The 20738-nt window shown below is 39.9% G+C and overlaps 1 protein-coding gene across 1 annotated transcript in view; it reads left to right on the top strand.

Moving 5' to 3' along the window:
* C4H4orf19 (chromosome 4 C4orf19 homolog) overlaps window positions 1-11789 on the top strand; it is a 39577-nt gene extending 27788 nt beyond the window's left edge. The window contains exons 5-6 of the mRNA XM_036382354.1: window positions 8523-8570; window positions 9668-11789. Of these exons, the coding sequence (XP_036238247.1) occupies window positions 8539-8570; window positions 9668-10610 (975 nt within the window). The 5' untranslated portion in view covers window positions 8523-8538 and the 3' untranslated portion in view covers window positions 10611-11789. The remainder of the gene's footprint in view (window positions 1-8522; window positions 8571-9667) is intronic.
* The last annotated feature ends 8949 nt before the right edge of the window (window positions 11790-20738 follow it).

Genomic DNA, 20738 nt, shown 5'->3' with positions numbered 1-20738 from the left:
GGATAAGTGGAAGATCTAGCTGAACTGACTGGTTGAAAAGAAGGACATTTTGAGGAGGAGCCTAGCAGGATTTAACATAGCTATGCATATTATTATCAGCTTACACAATGACCAACAGTTACAAATCAAAATAGAACACCCTTCGTAAAACTGATAGCATCTACTTTTCATTACCTTCCCCTTCAGCAAACACACCCACAAACAACAAGTGCAGGTGTGCTCAAGCAGTACTGGTAACACCCAAACTTCCCTGCCTTGAGACCTGCCCACTGCTGCCTCTCAGCTTGGTGCAAAACAGCCGCATGGAAAAGCAAGAACGTGAAGGGGCAATGTGGGAGCAGAAAACCTGTCAGCATCTGATATAAACACAGCTAGATGCCTGGAGGGATGGGAAGAGAGCAGCTGCAAAGAAGTGGAGCAGTTTCTAATGCTGCATTTGCATCAATCCAGGTGCTCCCCATTCCAGCTGAAGTATTCACACTGGCACAGGACAATTAGCAGGTACTGCCATTGCCAACTGTACTGGTATAGCTTCGTGGCAGTACAACTACACATACGTGAGATAATTAGCATGTATTTTTCTATTATAAGCAGAGCAGACTAAATGTGACCTTTTCTCTGCATTTTGAGAAAACAAATGTAGCCAGACACTTCCACTACTCTGACCATCCTGACTGCCAAAGTAGCTTCCCATCAGATCACAGCCAGACATCCCACTGGCAGGATGCTCTTCCCTGGGCTGAGAAATGTCACAGCATGCACCCACAATTAGGGGGCATCACTGACCCCTGCACAGTAGTCACACACACATGTCAGCTAGGAGACCGCACTCCGGTCTGGATTGCTGTTATGAACAATCCAAAGATATAATACACAATTTATTCTATTAGAGTACTATTTCATGTACATGGCAATTAGAGTTGACTGCTACTGTGCTCCTGGAGCTGCATATTTTTGTCAACTATTACTATTGCAAATTTCCTGGATAAACACTTAATACTTGCATATCTTTTCAGATGACACAACACAAATAAAGGTTAAAATCACGAGAGCATACTGATTATTTTGTGAGTAGGCCGTACTTTGGTGATTAGCTATGCCATATTGAGGGTTCATCTGGCAAATATGATTTGTTATTTGGGTATTTGATATTCATAGAACCACAGAAAGGCTTGGTTTGAAAGGGACCTTAAGTTCCAACCCCCCTGCCATGGGCAGGGATGCCACCTACTAGACCAGGTTGCTCAGTACTCCATCCAACCTGGCCTTTAACACTTTGGGGAATAGGGCACCCACAGCTTCTCTGGGCAACCTGTTCCAGTGCCTTACTATCCTCTGGGGAAAGAATTTCTCCCAGCAACTCATCTAAATTTCTCCTTTTTCAGTGTAAAGCCATTCTGCCTTGTCCCACTATCTACCTGTATTTAAAGTTGTTCTCCTTCACTTTTATAAGCCCCCTTTAAGTACTGGAAGGCCACAACAAGGCCTCCCCAGCACCTTCTCTTTTCCAGGCTGAACAACTCCAGCTTTTGTAGCACATCTTCAGAGGAGAGATCCTCCAACCCTCTGAACTTTTAAATCACTTTCTTTTTACTCTCCCAAAAAGTGTGTGATTCCACTAATTAGAAACAATTCTGCTTAAGTGCCACTTAGTTTGCTTTGCCTCTCGCTATGACTGCTCACATACCTTTGTCATTTAAGAATTCAGTTATTCTGCTATGTTTCACCTTGATGAAGCAAAACCCTTTTGTGATATCAGACCTACTTCCTCAGTAATGAAAAAACTACTCTATGTCAGAATACAAAGCATCCAAATTTATGAGGCTGTAACTGTGAGACTTCTTTAATTTTCCAGATAACAAGCAACACATGCTTCTGATCAATGAGACCCTACAGATTTTGATAACTGGACTGATTAAAGCCATTTTTCTTCTTTGAAAAAACTACAAGTCTAAATCAGTTTAATGGCTTTACTATGAAGAAACCTAAATTATACCACTAAATACCACACACAAAACCAACATCAACTTTCATGTCTTATATAGCACATAGAACACATCAAATTCTGCCCTCACTGAAATAAATAACCATTGACTGCACACAGCATCTGTGGGTAGTATCACCCAGAAGTTTGAGACTTTAGTCATGAAAATGCAAAATATCAGGCTACCTTGTACAATGAACAGTCCATGGGCTTAATTCAGCCTGGTCAGGGAGAAAGGGAAAAAAAAAAATCACCTTAAAAAATACATTATCACTCTTAACAACTGATGACAGTGCATGGATTATTTGCATTCAAGCAATGATCCTTTTTATCTGTAAAAAACAGGGGGTTCAATTTGAAAAGGAACAAGTGTAGGGTGGCAATGGGAGCGAAACATCCCAAACTGACCACCACTGAAGTTAGGCTGTGGCTCAGGAAGTTTTACACAAGTTTTTGAGGAGCCTCCATGTGTCAGCTTCTCCTGTCCTCACTGTTAGCTGCACTAGAAATGCACACAAGCTGTTCAGTAGGCAAATAATATTCTCAGTGGAGAATAAAAGTGGCTGACAGACCTGTGCAGCTCCTCAGCTCTGTAAAATAAAGAAAAATAGGACAATCGACAATAACCTTGGCAATAACCTTGTGCTGGCTGGATAGCATAAGGCTCTTTCTGTCACACACTGACACTCCTTATTCCCAAATATAGAGCCTGCCTCCCTCAAAAGAGGAGAGTAAGCTGCACCAGAAAAAGCCCTTGCACAGTTTTCTTTGCTTGCAGAGCAGCACAGATAGGAAGGACTGCAGGGTGACTCAAAGGCAATCCACAGGTCATACTCTGTCAGCAGGATGGCACAGCCAGGTGTCTCTCTAGGGCTGGACTGCAAGATGGCTGAAGCACAGGAACAACACCTCAGTGCTGCACTTTCTTAAAGTGTGAACAAGAAGACTGAAGTCAATTCAGCTAGCAAAAAACAGACTAAAATAGCCCTGAAATAAAATGAGGTGGGATCTGCTTCCTATAAGGGGCCATATTACAGTTCCTCAGTTTAGTTCATTTATTTTAAATTATGTATGTCAGTTGAGTTATTCCCTAAAGTACTTTTAAAATAAATTTCCAGATTAGGATTCAGTCCAGAAAAATGAAATTAGATTTTGGTCCAGCTCTAAGTATTGGTCTCAGTGAAGATTTGAGCACAGACTGTGCTCTCCACAGACCGTGGTATAATAATAGAACAGTTTGGGTTGGAAGAGGTCACCTAGCCCATCCCCTCTGCAATGAGCAGGGACATCTTCAAGTAGATCAGGTTGTTCAGATAATTCTGGGCCCAGGATAGTTTGGGCTCTCCTACTCCCCAAGCCTGCACCTGTTCTGAGCCCCTCTGGTCTCAAAACAGGTCAGGAAAAAGCCCCCAGGATTTGAAGGGGTCTCTGTATTGTAAGCAAGACAGTTCTTACATATTACATTCATCCAACAGTAGTGATTGGCCTGCACAGTGTGTAGCTAAGTTACGTTCCTCATCTTTTTTCCTTTACATGGTTTTTCCTGTTATTTTCTCTGCCCCTCTAGCACAGGCTGGTAATTTTTTCTACTGTATGTTTACTAGTTTTCTAAATTTCTAAATATAGTTCCTCTACCCCTCCTCCTACAGTTTTTCTGTGCCTCTTTTACATTACCTGTCATCCAGATCAATTATTCCTCTGGCTCCCCACCTCAGTAACACAGAGACTCACAGAATGGATTGGGTTCAAAGGGAGTTTAAAGGGCATCTCATCCACCTGCCCTGCTATGAGCGTGGACATTGCACTTCCTTCCTCCAGCCTAGGCACATCTGAGCCTCTGTCAGACCTAGCACACGCTGAGAACAGTCTCTGAAATCTTCTGAGATATGTGAATGCCTACTTAGCACAGCAGGCAAACTGTTAGAAGCCTGTCAAGTGCTAGAGCTCTCTAAGGCTATTCCCACCCCATATTCTCTATATTTCCTCTGCACATATTTCTATGTAAACACTTTCTCTTCCCACACTTGCTTCTGTGCGTATGACTCCTAGTTGGTTAGAATTTGGCATCTATGTTAGCAAAGAAATACCAACAAAGTCAATTATGTTTGCATTACTAGCGAGGCAGACAGACTTTATTTTCAGGAACAAGGATTTCTGTCCATGGCAAAGAGACTGGTACCTCAAGGCAGTATCCTCAGAATGGACAGGTTTTACTGAGGAGTGCAAAACACAACAAACTGATGGGGAAGGCACTGGCAGGCTCAAGTCTGAAAGATGCCTCTACTAGAAAAAGTCATCAGAAGGAGGTGCCTCAGGGCCCTGGGAGATGCACCACCCAGGCTCAGCCCAGATCATACCCACGTAGGAAAAATCTCCTTACTTGCTAAGGTAATCTAGAGTGGGAACGATGGAGGAGAGTTAAAGGCAAGCAATAGAAGCATCAGGGGCTGTGGGATGAAAACTCCAAACAAACCAAAACAAACAAACAAAGAAACTGGATTAAAAATAATGATCCAAAATTAGAGTTTATCTGTTGAGATCTACAAGAGAAGCTATTTTAATATTTTCTCCCTCAGCTTTCTGCCTCTGCTCCTGGAGGTGTCTAAAAGGAATTTAAAAATAAAAATCAAGACAGAAGAAAAAATACACCATGAACAAAAGAAAGACTGGCCTTTTTCTGTTTCCATGTAAACTTCCAAAAATATTGAGAAAGGTGCCAAACCATTTTTATGACTCAAAAATATTTCTTCTTCCCTTTTCATGACATTATCTCTTGTTTGCCTTTTATTTACTCATAACACAGCCACAGTTTAAATAGACAATATGAGTTATGTAATAACATAAGTTAGAGTCAGATACCTTGTGTTTCTCAAATCTGATAAAGAAAAGCAGATTTGTCTTAAAGCACACCGTGGCTTGAAACACAAGGCTGTGGGTTTGGAGTCAGACATTATTCTTGTTATCTTCACCAAGGTCTCACACTTAAAAGAGAAGTTCCACCTCATTCTCTTAGCCAGCACCACCATAAGTGTTTTTAACCACCTTCCCTTTTTCAGCAATTGTTTTACTGAAGGGATTTGTGTCCTGCTCTCCTCAAACTAAGACTAATTACTACCTCCTTCCATTGTTCAAATTTTTTCCAACTTTTTTTTAAAGAAGTCGCTCTTCTGTATCATATTCCTTTAAAGGATCAAAGTCAGTCATTCATAATATCAGGTCTTCCTTGTCTCTCTGAATACTTATTTAATACATTGCAAGCACATTATAACTAGACAGTCTTTTGATACAGTCAGCTAAAGGTCTGCTAGGGTAAACACACAAAGCTGGGCCTCTTCCATCTCTTTCACTGAAGAAAAGAATAATAACTTTAAATGAAACAAGCATTGATATTGAATATGTAAACCACAAGGCCATTCCACACTGTCACACTGCAAGAATCTGATTATTTTGTAGAACCTGGTACAAGCTCATCCACAGAGACACTTCGGGAGATTCAGCAGCTACTAAAAGCTGAAAAATTCAAGTTCAAAATTTGGGAGAGTAAAAAAAATTAATTCTAGGCCTCCTTCATTCCTTTTACCTCAACAGCTCTGTCTTATTCTGCAAAAGCTCCAAGTGGTCCAGTCCTCATCTAAAAACACTTCTAAAAAATCTCTACTTAATATTTTTGCAGAGCTGTAATGCCAGGTGATGTATTAGTGTTCAGGATTAAGTAACTGCATAATAACTAGTGACAGACATTTACAGGCCTTCAGAAATTTCATGGTCAAGACAGAATAATATCCAGGATTAATGGCAGTTTGATCTCAATTCTGAGAATGAGAATGTTAAAACCAAGGATTTTACTGCCACTTTAGACAGACAGCCTTTTTCCAGAGGAAAAATAACCCCCAAAGTATTCTACAACACAGCATCTCCCATCATGTCATGTTTTTCTGAAATTATCAAATGTTTGTTCTGTCAGATATGTTGTGCTGCTAAATTGATGAGATAAGGATGCAATGCTTCTAAATTCAGTTAACATCCATCAGTTAACATCATCCATTGTAGAAGTTTCTAACATTCTTTTGTTTCAAGCCTGTAGCGATTGCTTGACTCAAACTGCTCCAGACAGCAGCTTATTAGTATTATTTATCCATTTCAGGGATGTGAAATAATTCATAAGATAATACAATGTACTCTGCTTTCCATATGTAATAGTTTATTCATGCCACAGGACAGATCCCATTGTAACTAATCAGTGGAAAAGCATAATGCAGTAGCTGCAGAGAGAATTCCAACAGCAGCTGTAATTAAAAAAATAAAAACCAAGCAACACAAACACACACCAAAAAACAGGAAAGTGTTTTTTCTGTGAAAACTTCAACAGTAACTTCAATTTATAATTGCCTTCTATGACAATCACAAAGATCTTTACAACAAAATAAAGGCCAGTAATTAGGACTTTCAATGCTTAATACCTATAAGCAATTTTTTTTTCCTTTTTTAAATAATCAAAAAATTTGTAAATAAAATCCCCAAGTAGGAAATCTGTCAGATAAAACTCTAAGCAGAAGCACCCTGACTTGAAGTGACCACTCTCAGCTAGAAGCAACATCTGTTGTTGGAGCTGGTCTACATACAAATCAGAACTGAGTTCAAACCTATAAACTTTAAAGCCAAGCCAAAGGCTGTGTGGGCACTTCAGAGGGCAATCCTCTTCAGACAAAACACCCTGTATCAGAATTCCTGCTGTGATGCTGCTGAGGTATGTGGGGTGAGAATGCACAGTACATGCAGAGGAGAAGGGAGGGGAGTCTGGAAGGGAGTCTGCAATTCAGGGAGAGAAGCAGCTGACTTGAAAGCCATTCCCACAAGCACTCAGCTACATCAACCTGGCTACTCCTGATAGAAATTTCTGCTTCAGAACAGTTCATGTGTACACAAAGACAAAAAGCATAGGTATGAGCAGCTATACCCTAGCATAAACCCAGCTGCTGCATGACTGCATGACTGCATCAGAAGCTCCAAGAATGAGACATCTGACATCAGGTATTTAGTTCAGTGCTAACACCAGAAGTACTCAGATTTTAGAGGGAAACTGCTTGGATTTACATTTCTGCTAGCATAATTGCCAGTGTGCAGTTCAAGCCATGCCTGAGAAGAATAAATCAATACTACTTTCCTTGGATGTTTTGTAAATAAATTACTCCAGAAAATACCCTGACCTTGCTTCATCAATTTCTGTTTTATGGGAAGTGAGCCACTGTCCTTAGGCATTGGCAAAAAGTACACGAGTTAGTAGAGAATCTCAAGAGAAAAAGAAAGAGCCTGAATAACAGTGGACAAAACACATTAAACAACCTGCCCTGACTTATTACCTTGAAACAAGATAGCCACCACCCATAAAGAATATTGGGTGTTTTAGGGGTTTTGGATCTTCAGATCTGGGACACAAATTTAAGTTCAGAACAGGAAGGCTCTCAAGGGTCCAAATTAGCAAACCATTTCTTCTCATAATAGAGGACTTTGGCATAAGAACCATATAATAGATTGTTCTTAGCATTTCACTAGGTCAAGCTATAGTGTAGCAAAGCAGAGACAGTCTGCTAGCTCTAGTGAAACTCTGGAATTTTACTGTAGCAAAACAGAGGTACAACATACTGCTTATAACAAAATGCCCGTTCCAGGAATTTGTCTGTGCCTCACTAAGAGAAAGTTCCACAAAAATGTCACCTCAGTGCTCAGTGGATGTCACAGAGTCAAGTGAGTGGAAACAAGAAGATATTAGGAAAGAATAAATTTGCTTCTTTCAGGTTTCAAACACCGTGAGAACTCTGCATTTGTAGTTCCCACACTTAATTTTAATAGGATGTTAAAATGCAAAAAGACTCAGAGAACACCACAAGGACAGTTCATAGGCACAAAACAATGTCAGTATGGGTGACATTTGTCCAATTGTCACCATCTCCTATGGTGACAATTGGACACGATGGTCACTACTTATTCTAATACCAGAACTACGAGGCACCAAATACTACTAGTAAAGAACAGGTTCAAGTCAAACAAAAGCAGGTGATTGCTCACACAAGCAAGGCTGGTCTGTGAAATTACTGAGTAAAGGATGTGGTAGATGTTAGCAGTTTACTGTTTCAAAAAACAGCTGGGCAAATTCATGGTAGAGAACTTTACCAACAGGTGTCAAGCGGAAAAAAAAACCCCAACCAAACCACAAACCAACAACCCACACCCAATTCACTGACTTGCAATTCTCCCAATCATAAAATTGCTTAGGAAGCTATTCTGAAAGAACATCACTACCTAAGAATTGTTAAATTCTTCCCCAGATTTTTCCCCAATTAAAGACCATTGCCAATGCATGACAACAACCTACAAAGACCTTGAACCGTACTCCATCCATTCTTGTGTAGACATCTTTGTTTTTAGCGAACAACCCTTCTAAACATGAGCATCATTTTCAATGCAATTGCTCATATTTTAATTTCATAATACTTGACTCACTCTGTCTCTCCCTTGCCCTCCCTTTCTCTCTTTTCAGATTAAGGAAAATCCAGATGGGGTGCAGGTGCTGCAAAATGATACAAAGGTACAATAGAGCAAGAGTTTCTTGGACTGAATAAAAGAACAGCATTAAACCATGTGTCTGTGCTCCCCCACACCTGTTGCTTTAATTAACCACCGTAAAAGGTTGGAGCTTTTTCAAAGTTTACAGCATCTTTAGGCAGAGGCATACAGATTTCCTATGAAAGTTCTTTTAATTTACTGTAATTAAAGTCCACTTCTATAATTCCTAGCCACAAAAAAGGAATTGTGTTGCATTGAAAACTCTTGTTTAGTAAAGTTTTTTCTAATTTAGGTAGCATGGGCTTTCCTCAATTCAGGAGGAGCAAGGAGCATACATTACATCAGATCCTCCCTTCACCCAAGCAATGGAAATGAACAACAGTTCCTTGCTTCCATCGTAGCTGTTAAATGTTGTTAGGTGGGGGAAGAACTCCTATATTAAAAGTCCCCCTAGAGAGGGGGACTAGCTAGTTTTACAAAGATCACATTTCAGCCCCACTTGAGGGTCACTACTGCCCCCTGGCCACTTCTGTAGAAGAGGTAAGGAACTGGGGAGAAAACAGTACTATGAGAGAAAAAAGAAAGATAAAGAAAAGAGAGAGGCCCTGGGAAAGGCAAGTCAAGGAAATTATAGAGCAAGAGGAAGAAAATTCATCAGGAGGGGGGGGAAAAAAGGACAAAAGACTCGAAAGAGAACAGCAGGAAAAAATGGAAGATATTTTAACAACTGTATGAGGATATATTCATTTATAATTCATGTTATGACTATTCATTGGCTAATCAGCTCTCCAGAGAAAATAAAAAATAATGCTGGAAACAAGCAATGAGTAGCACACAGTTCTCCAACATCCTCCTTAAGCTCCTGGTGAATCTCAGTACAGGGGTTAGTTATGATCAGTCCCAGGAGACAGCAGCCAACAGCATATTCAGCATTTTAATTTGGTTTAACTCATTCTCAGGACCCAAGGTAAAGTTCAGTGACACTCCTTCCTCAAGACCTTCAGCCTAAAAAAGAAGCTTAATCTTTTCAACTAATGATATTGATTAACATCATAAGTAACATTTCTTTACCAATTTTTTCTTACAAATTTCTTTCTTGACAATTTTTTCTTACTCCAGTTATATCTTTGATCCAGAAGAGGTACAATCATCTGGATGCATTCATGAAGTAAACAGCTATAAACACAATGAACAAGGCAGCAATAAATCAAAATTCAAAGAGAACGGTGAAAATGAAGAACCCAAAAATGAACTCCAGCAGGATGAGATAAACAAAACAGAAAGTAAAAATCCAGTAAATAGTACAACAGAAACTCTCTGGAATCACAGAGGCAATGATTCTCAAGAGGATGGCCTTGTGAAGTGTGCCGCAAAGCTTGATGTTGCAGACAACGGTGGCAATTCCTGTGCTCAGCACTCCATGCTCAACCCCAACACAAGCCCAGTGAAAGAATCCAGTGAAAAGGGAACCTCCAGCCAGTCAGAGGCTTCTCCAGCCAGCAACAGAGACTTCTACACCCAGTCAAATAGGTCTGGACAAGAGCTTGACCTAGAGACAGGCAGTCAGAGTAAGGCAGCCAGCAATGTGCCTAACAGTATTCCAGACTCCCAGTCTGCAGGAGACAGCATCTTTCTCAAAGGAAACTCAATACTGGAAACAGAAAACAATACCATAAGACTGCCAGATATTGATTATCCCCAAAATGGCAATCAAACTGGGAACTGTGTTGAAAAAGACAGCTTTTCAGTGAACTGCACACATTCAGACCAAAACACTGGTACTTCAGCAATACAGGACCAGGACCTTCATGCAATCCCACCCTGGCCTGTGAAAGAGAGCAGTATTGAACCTTTTAAAACAGACTCTGCAAGTTTGAGTGAGAGCCTTACTGGCGGCATCACTGCAGTGGCTGTTACCAAAGTCCCACAGGCATCCTCACACACCAACCATAAAGATGTCAGTGGAGGAATTGAGGAGGAAGATGCAGAAGTTGCAGCAGCTCTGGCTGCACTGGAAGCTGCAACAGCAGGAGAAGATGTGGAAGATGATGATGAGTACTAGATGGTTTCTTTCTAACACAGCGGGTAAGATCTAGACATTATTGCTGGATCAATATGAACAGATATACAGCACACATGGAGAGCTGTTATGAACAGCTAATATAAAAGGAGTTGGGACTAAACCTGAGTCCTTCAGCTGTTTTATACAGCCTTTTAATTTCTGCTGCCTGAGGTACAGAAGAGCTCCCTTGACTAATGGTAATACTCTTCTCTATGGGCCCAAACAGGAGGGCAAACATCATTTCTTCCACACAGAATATTCAGTTGTACATCCATCTCATCTGCACTCATGCAAGTGTTTCCTTCTTTTCCTCATGAGGGTTTGTGCACAATGCATGTTCCAGGTTAAGTCCCATTATTTAAAATAGGGCTATTGAAGCCATGGAGTTAGAAACCACATATTTTCATCATTAGCAGAAAAAAAACTACATAAATGAGCCAAAGTTCTATGATCTACTGAAACACGAAACAGGGAAGGCAGCTTGGACTGAACTTTACTGTGGCTATGGTTCCATTATGGATTAAGCCTAAATCTGTGCACGTGCACCTGGCACTGGAATGACAACATCCCTTTTTCTCCACACACCTCTCCCTTGACTGTGTTTGATACCCCAAGTGTTGCTGCTTCAATTTCTTAAAACAGCAGAAGTCCAGCCAAATCCAAGAGAGTGGGCAATTTCTGTTGGTTTAATGTGCTGAAGTAGCTCATGTAAGAGCATCGCACACACTATCAGAGAGGCCAGAGAAATCAAAACTCATTCCCTACCAGATTAAAACTATTGTAAAATGACAGCCAGAAACCTCTGAACTCCACTAAATTTTCCAGGTGCATGTCTTAACCATACAGTTTTCAAAGAGATTGCTTCTCAAACATCCCCTCAAGATGTGTTTTGTTTATATAAAAATGGCAGGAGCCAATGTGGACTCCTCCTTAGCTCTGCCGTAGTCACTAAATTTACATCAGGAAAGGGACCAAGCTTCTAAACTGTATTAAGCATAAGATCTGAAAACAGTTGCATTCTTGGAGGGCTGCATTTCTTATGGGAGAAAAAAAAGGAGGCAGAGACCAATTTGGTGCTGCTAATTCAGGAAAAGTATGGTTGAAATACAAAGTGCTTAACATTTTATACTGAAATTTTGTGGTTTCCAAGTTTTTTGTTATAAACTCCTAATAAATTTTCGAACCATATAAAAAAATAACCTGGTGGGTTTTGTATTTTATGCATTTTCTGAATATAAGTTACATTTAAGAAGTTCAACAAGATATAGCCCTCATTAGATACACAAAAAGCACCAACAATGTATTTGCCTACAGTATATGCTGATTTTGATTTCTCAAAACATTAATGAGTAGGATGGGTACCTAGGAGCACTTATGGTACCCAGGAGTACCTAGGAGCAATTAAAACAACCTAAAGTCTCAGCTGCTAGAGAACTATATCCAGCTACAGGCAAGAGTCACAACATTGTATCTGTAAAATAAAAAAGTTTTATATGGTTTTAAAGTATGTAGTACTGTTGACTTCTCTACCACTTTCCTATTTTAATAGGCCCTTCTAAGCCTTCTCCTAAGTGCATACAAGTTTTACAGATCCATTGGTCTTTCTAAGACCACGACAATTCCGAGAGTCGGTGGAAGTGCCAGCGCATGGCCAATAATGAGTTATGCTCAGTGTTACCAGTCCTGACTGTCCCTGCCCGCCAGCCGAGGGCTCCCCCTGCCCTGCCTGGGGCCCAGGACCCCATTCACTCCCCGGGGGTCAGACCTGCCAGCCCAGCCGTGGGCCCTGTCCTGGTGCTGTTGGCTGCCCCACACCCTGGCTGGGGCAGCAGGACAGACTCTGGTGTGGGATCCAGCCTTGCTCTCCCCAGGGAGCCCCTACTGCTCCCTACATCCCATATCCAGGGAGCCAGCAGCCCCTTGCTGCACCATGACATGAACCATGAAAAACAATTCAAGTAAAAAAGATGTTAAAGAAAGAAATGCCACAAACACCCCAGAAAACTTACCTGATTTTTTCAATATCCACTCATTTCAATTTTTCTGAGCTCCAGCTCAAACTTCAAGTGCAAATCACAGGCAAGTGTCTCACCTTACTCCCCAAGCATTAAAACATATTAGAGGAGAGCCCAGATGCAGCCCAGACAACCCAAACCAATCAACTCTTCCATGGGAACTGCCTGCAGCCATGGGCCACCCTCTGCATGAGAGCAGCTGAGCCACAAACAGTGCATTTCTTGAGCCCAAGTTCTCATTGTCACAAGTACAAGAGGCAAAACCCAGCATAAAGCAAGTCTATTCACTACATTGGAAATAACTGGTCAGGGGTCTCTCATAGAATTAAAAAAAAAGAAAAAAAAGTCAGGCATCAAACCTACATCATATGGAAAGCTTCCATAAAATAAACCTGTGAGGTAACACCAACATTCAGACATCTTTTATCTGCTAAGTTAAAAATCCCAATGCAGTTTTTAAGTTAAAAAAAAAAAAAAAAAACAAAAACCATTTGTATGCATTTTATATTTACACATGTGTTTATAGACCTTCAACCCTACCATGACACCAGTGAGTGTTAGGAATTCTTGGCTTTTTTCAGATTACAGTACAATTTTCACAATAAATGTGAAAGAATCACTTATGTAAGAAATAATTTTAAAATAATTTTTAAATGCCACACACAATTTCCTCCACCAATCAACTGTGTTTTCTACATTCACTTATGAAGTATAGTTTAAGTCTTTCAGTTCTCCTTTGATAAAAAAAAATACTAATATGGAAGCTGGTTGGCCAATATCTAATCATTCTTAGTGTTTCTGCACTTGATGTAATCCTTTATAGGTAAGTGTGAAGACATATGTAGCAATAAAAAACAGGTAACAGGATGGGAAACTATGATAGGAGTTGGTATTTCTATGAAAGCTTTTGCATCTTGGAAGCTCCTGTTTTATTTGTTATTCTTCAAAGTCAGTAACAACTTAAAGGGAACTTGCAGTCTTTCAAAAGCAAAGAGACATTGAGGAAGACTAAGTTTAGCACCTTCACATTTGGCAGTAGGTCAACCCTCGATTAGTAAATGAATTTAGATCACTGCAGAGATTTCACATACAACTACAGGAGTGGAAAACAGCCCCATCCACCCTCAAGGAAGTTACTTCCTAGAGAAAATGCAGCAAGAGTAAACTTGCTGCAAGTAAACTTGACACTGCAGAATTCTTCAACTCAGCAAACTAAGTTCTAACAATTCAGCAGGAACCTGGAAATAGATATTGAATAGATATAAATTCCACAAAGATGTGTTGTCATCATATTGCAAAGCTCCCATACCTTCTCAGTGATTTCTCATGGGCAGCTCCCTGCAGCACTGACTCTCTCCTTCTTCTTCCCAGCACAGCCAACAAAGGCCACCTCTCTCCTCACCCAGCTAACCCACTCTTTTGTAGCACTCACCTTCTTATTGGACCCAGCTGTGGCCTGTTAAGGGCAGGCCTGTTCCTAGTCTTTGGTGATTAGTACAGCTGCAACTCAGGTGTGAGATTACCTTCTGCACTATCTTTATTTTCTTACATTCTATCCCTCCCCAAAGATGGAGGTGTTTCCTCCCCTTTTAAAGAACAAAGGTAATTGTTTGGGCAAGTGTTGCTATGGAGACTTCCCATTAAAAATTGAAATTCAGAAACAGAAAATCTTTTTTTCTGAAAGATATTTCAGATTTGATTGTTTAAGTAAAATATCACTTTAACCACCATTTGAAGGGTGAAACAAGAAACACTGACTTGGAAATAAAATTTTAAAACTTAATCTTGACCTTATGTTGTATTTGTAGTTTCAATTTCCTAAATGTGATTTCATTCTCCAAAAGATTATTTCTTACCAATGTATCTCATTTTGCTAAACGAGAATACAATATCTCAACATTTACTAAGGTCTCTGTATATGGTATTCCACCTATTTATTCAAATGCCTATATTATACATTTTAATTACATTGAAACAGTGATCTTAATAGATTATTTCTCTGGAATTTTGGTATCTTTCCCTGCATGCAGATGAAAATTGGAATCCACTAAATTGCACAAGAGCATCACTTCAAAATTAAATGTATTAAAACTTCTTTAACATGCTGAATACACAAAGAAGTTAAATTATGAAAGTCATTCTACATTAAAAACTAATTTATTTTTAAACAATTCTGTCATTAAGACTTTCTTTCCAGACATTTTGTCCTACAGTTTAGAAAAGAGATATGGCAAAATGTTTAACAGTAATTGTTAGAAGCAGATTAAAATTTTTTCATTGGTCTTTTCAACATGCAATGCCCTTGGCAGAGACTTCTTTTCCTTACCATCATTAAATCAAAACAGAAACTCCCCAGCTTATTCCCTTGGCCAAGCTTTTCAAATTTCATACATTCACATGCACTGCTAAAGACAATAGTCTTAGGACTCCCTTCTCCATTACCAATTTTACTTGGCATTTCCAGGAGGTTTGTTTTTAAGTTTTCTTTCATCTTGAACCTTCACAATCCTAAACTTCAGCTCAGGCAATCCTGGAACCAAACTCATTGAGTAAACAGAAAGCAGGAAACACTGCCTGCCCCTAAAATGGTACTACTGCTGACCACTTCTGCTAATTCTGTCCCATCTCCTTTGGGACTTTTTCCATTTCAAACTATGAACTGTTGAAGGTTTTGAAAAATCTAACATGCATCTCAGACTCTGTAGTAAAAATTGAATTAGATTATAGCAAATGAATGCCTTAACATAAGCAGCAATAACTTTTTAAGTGTTTTTCATTAAATGCCATTTTAACTTTGTTAAAGTCATTTAGTCCTATTTCACAACAGAATTTATTACATGTAGCTACTCCCCCACTCCCTACCTATTTCTCCTTTAGTCAGAGAAAATAAATACTCCCTTGTACAACTCAGTTTGGAAAACGGGCTTCTCTCCAAGAAGCAGGAAAACCATCACCTCTCTTGATTTTGTTTCTAATTCCATTGTTGAAGTAGACATCCTAAGCAGTTACCTCACAATGACTGTGATCAAAGCTATCAAGGTTACATCATTCTCTGCTCTAAAACTTGACTGACATAATTATAAACAGGACTTAACAGGTTTTTGCTTTAATTCATGGCTCAATTACTATACACTAATAACTGAGAACCCTTTCATTCATTAACAAAACAAAAAAAGCTCAGAAGTCTTTCAGGAAATACAGCATCCCAATATTATGTCAGGTTGAAGACAACTTAAGTACTCAACCAATGCCACAATAAAACCATGTCACATGAAGACAGCAGTTTAAGTCATTTATTTGCTCATTAAGCTCCCTTCTGTTTACTTAGAGCTAGAGACTAGCTTGAATATTATGAGGGTGCAGAAGCAGAGAAGAGAAAGGCAACACCATCAGCTATTCACCTTAACCTCAAGCATGGCCAGATTTTCAATAATCTGTGATCACATATCCTATCCCCTCCCTGCTATTAATACCTGGAGCCAGTACCAAGTAATTCACTCAGACTTATGCAAAATAAAAGGAAAGTAAGAGACAAAGGCAAGATAACTACAGAGCAAAAGGAATGAGATTAAAACTCTGTTTAGGTATTTGAGGACAAACCATAGGGATCTAGCCAAGAATTAGTAACTTAGGTTGTTTCCATCTCACATCTCTTTAGTTCTTATTTGAGATCCTCTTCCAAAAATAATGCATTAAATAATTCATGGGCATTCCTCAGATTAGCTTTTTCATAAAATCCTCAGGGAAAACAAAAAGATGTCCTTAATTTCAATTGTCCTGGTTTCAGCTGGGGTAGAGTTAATTTCTTCTCAGTAGCTGTTAGAGTACTTGGATTCAGAATATAGTAGTTTGGATTCAGAATAGAATGATATTGACAATACCTTGATGTTTTGGTTTTTTGGGAAGTCGTGTTTATCCTAAGTCAAGGACTTCTTTTCTTGTCTCATGCTCTGCCAGTTAGGAGGTGCAGAAGAGAAAATGGGAGGGAGCAGAGCTGGGGCAGGTGGCCTGGACTGACCAAAGGGAGATTCCACACCATAGGAGATAATGCCCACTGGGGAGATGTTTGGGGTGATGGTGTTTGTCTTCCCAAGTCACTGTTACACATGATGGGGCCCTGCCCTCCTGGGGAGGGCTGAACACCTGCCTGCCCATGGGAAGCAGTGAATAATTCCCTGATTCCCTGTTTTGCTTTGCTTTGCTTGTGTGCACAGCTTCTACTTTCCCTACTAAACTGTCTTCATCTCAACCCATGAGTTTTCCAGTGTTTACCCTTGCAATTCTTTCCTCAGTCCCATTGGTGCAGGAGTGAGCAAATGGCTGCCTGAGGCTTGGCTGCTGCCTGGCATTGAACCATGATGTCAATACAAGAGGCACTACAGAAAGAGATCTTGCTGTGGCCAGAAGTAGTACAAGTTTCTCTGGAACAAGCTTCCAGAATAGATGAAATATTACAGATTTTTAATGGCACATTTCAATTTGGTAGGTAAAAGTGACACAGGTTTATCTAACAAGCAGACATCATACTTTGCTAGAATAATAGTTAACTTTTACTCATTAATGTGCTGCTTACGTAGACTTACATAAAAAACTCACCCAATTAGCATCTGCAAAAAAACAACCATACTAGAGATCCAACATTAATCAAAAGCAAGACAAACTATCAAAAGCCTTACAAAAGAATATGCATACTCCACCCTGACTGGGAATTACTTTTCCAGATTCATGCACGAGTGTTAATTACCAGGCGATGCACGCTGCTATTGTTTTGACATACGACACACAGATCCTGTTCTTCCTCATTGCTTTGATTAAAAATTTGGCTCAGAGAGAAGTTTACATTGTTCCTTTTAATAACTGCAGCGGCTACTTCCACACCACTGCAGGGCAGGAGAGGGGCTGAGTTGCTGGATCTTGACTAGCCACAGCTCTGCCCCAGCCCCATGAAGCACCTCAGATCTCCCATTAAATCGGGACATTTTCAAAATTTTTGGTTTAATTATTTTTTTACACGCCGACCTTCTTGAATTATCAATAAAAGCTTTATAGCTCCCTCTGCTGCCAGCAAGTATGAAATTCAGTTACTCTACACAAAATCTGCTTGCACCTGACAGAAAAATTGCACTCCTGTTTCTCTAATCATATATGTGTGTAGAGTCCTTTGAAAACAAGATTTGAGAAATTTTATGGGTATTTTATTTTCAGGCTGTCCTAAGATTGCCGATTTTATTGGATAATTATTCTTACTGTAAATCAATATTGAAGACCACTAGTTAAATACTACTTTAATATAGCAATTTCAAAATACTATCTTATTCAATATTAAAATCAAACCATATTATCACCTGAGTATTTATCTGGATATCTAATGACACCCACAAAACAAAAAATCAATTTTTCAGAACAGTTCAGAGACAAGAGTTCATCTCAACTGCTTCTGCCCTATCACTCCTATTTTTCAGTCCATCTTCCCAAGTCTTTCACACTCCCGTTGCTGCCTCTTCTCTGAACCTGCCCTCCCCAGCAGTGCCTCTCCAAACCTGTCCCTCTGCATCAGGTCCTTAGTTGTTCTGCTGTTCTGCTCCATGCTAACAGCCATGAAGTGTCCTGAATCCAATGCTCTCTCTTCCCCAGGCCCATTTCAAGACCACCCCCACAATGGTGGAGTACCAGCACAAGTGCCTCCCATCTGCCTCTGCTACACTTCTAACAACTCTGCAGCCCAGAAGGGACAGGACTGGGATGACTGACTGAAAACAGACAGGGGAAGGGGACATCACAGGGTTTACACATCTAAAACTGAGGGGTTACACTGGTAGAAAAATGCATTTGCTAATACATCCTCCTTTGTGTTTTAGCTGCAGCTACACCCCACACCATTGCACCTCTGCAGTGCTAGAGGCTGCCTAGATATAATTTAAGAGGTGCTTCAGTTTCAACAGGTGCACTGAGCTAAAGACTGACACAGACCCGCACAAGGCCTGACATACAGAGACAGATGGCCAGGCACTACCCACGTAACTGGATCTGCACTAAGTCCCTGCCACAGGGGACTTGGCTTCACTTATCTAAACTTCATAGCAAAATACACCACCAACCCACTCCTTTCCTCCAGATAATTTGGAAGCTGCTTACTCTAACAGCATAGAGCTTTCAGATCTTGACACTAATGTCTGTTTGAAGGCTTCTGCCTTCTTGCTTCCAGACTACAAGCCTGGCATCTCTCCTACCTTTTCTTTGAAAGTTAAAGGAACAGACTCCTACCTTCCCAAACTGTTCAGCTTCCTTTTCCTTATCCTGCTCCAGCCCTACATATCCTTTTATTAGTTTTGCCTCAGCAGATGACCTCAACCTGCCAGGAAGGAAGCTCCAAGGCTGACAGGGTGCTTTCCAGCTCTGTGCAATGGTAGCTCTAGAATCAGCCAGCCCCCTCAGAGAGAAAAAAGGGAGCATCCAGAACAAGAGGTAACATCCAATCATGGCTTGAGTAAAAAAACCAGCAGCACCTTAGTGCAGGCTCCCTACCACTGCAAAAAAAATATTTAAAATTAAAAAAAGAAATCAACAAGTGGAAATTTCAGATGCCAGTATTTTGAGCCTAGCCTCCCTCAAACAAAATCCCACTAAACACTGAGAAAAAAATTAAATCTAAATCTATTTTTATTTGTCCAAGTCTTACATGCTGTTCATTAATATTAGATAGCCAAGACTTAACCACTCTTTCCTTGTTTACCCATTAGCAGTTGCATTAAGTCACTTAGCAGGGAAAAGAAAGGGCCCAGAAACCCTAAATTAATAGACACAAATTGATTCACACTTCACACTACAGGTCACAGTTGGAAGTCCTCAATGACCACTAAACAGCCATGAAACTTAATTCCTTAGGAGAGACAGTTTCACATTCCAACCCAGTAGGCACTTTCAGCATTACCAAGCCAGAACAGACCGTATGTCCTCTCTTTCAGACAAAGCTGATCTCATAAAAAGGATCTTTTTAACCCATATGATTTTTGTATTAGTATGCAGTTAAGTAAAAGCTCAATTCATTTTTAGGGAGGAAAAAATAACCAAAAAGAAAACAACCAGACAACAAATCTATCTGGCACCCTTTTTTTCTGTAATGTCTTATCATGCTTTTAGTGCCTATTTCCTTCTTCTGTGTCTTTCAGTTCAGCTCTGCTCACTGAAAGTGGCAGCCCCATAACTCCAGCAGCCTCAAAAGAGCTCCCCACTTCAAACTGTACACACACCCTCTGCAGGAATACTGGAGGCTGGGGTCATTTCTAGATAGTGCATAGCTGCAACATCTGCAGAATTAAGCACACAGGAAAACACTTGTGCTTCAGCATTCCCCCAGAACGGAGCAGCTGGCTGCAGTAACACTTTCACCAAGTGACACACAACACACCTGGGAGCCCAGGGGCCATATAAGGTACCGATTTTGTCAAAGTTTCTGTCTATGTGAAAAACAGGGATATAGTTCAGAAAGAAAATTGCAATGAGAAACCAGGTACACTATGGCATGCTTTCAACTGAGACTTTCATAAAGAGATCCACAGGTAAAAGAAATGTTTAATCCTTAACATGTTTCAAAAATACATTGCACATGGGCTCAGTGTTCTTTACTAGTAAAATCAGATTTTATTAAACATAGAAGTAGCTCCCTTGACTATTTTGCTAGAGTAGCATAAGGTAAGATCCTGAATTTTGGAATAATTCTTTACTAAAAATGAAGTGCCTGCATTGGGGAAAAGTAATACAAGAATTAATCCAAGTGAAGAAAACAAAATCCATTTGAAATAAATTCTTTGTGTTTCTTTTGAGGACTTGTCTATGTCAGTCCAGTTACAACAGAATTTCTCAAATTTTAATACAGCAATCCTCTGGTATTTCAATGTATGTACATATTGTCTAATAAAAACTGTGTACTACACATACTACAAAGAATTTGTACATAGAAGAAAAAATGAACAAAACAAAAATTCCTGAAAATGAGACCCACATAGTGTGTTGAATTTCCAGAAGCTTCAGCAGAAGCAGTGTCTCAATTCTGTCTGACGATTAAGGTCTGGAAGGACTTTTATATTTTTTTTTTCTTTTTTTAGCATTCTCA

This window comes from Molothrus ater, chromosome 4 (genome assembly GCF_012460135.2).
Source record: "Molothrus ater isolate BHLD 08-10-18 breed brown headed cowbird chromosome 4, BPBGC_Mater_1.1, whole genome shotgun sequence".
NCBI classification, from domain to species: domain Eukaryota; kingdom Metazoa; phylum Chordata; class Aves; order Passeriformes; family Icteridae; genus Molothrus; species Molothrus ater.
This window is presented reverse-complemented; position numbering and strand designations above follow the sequence as displayed.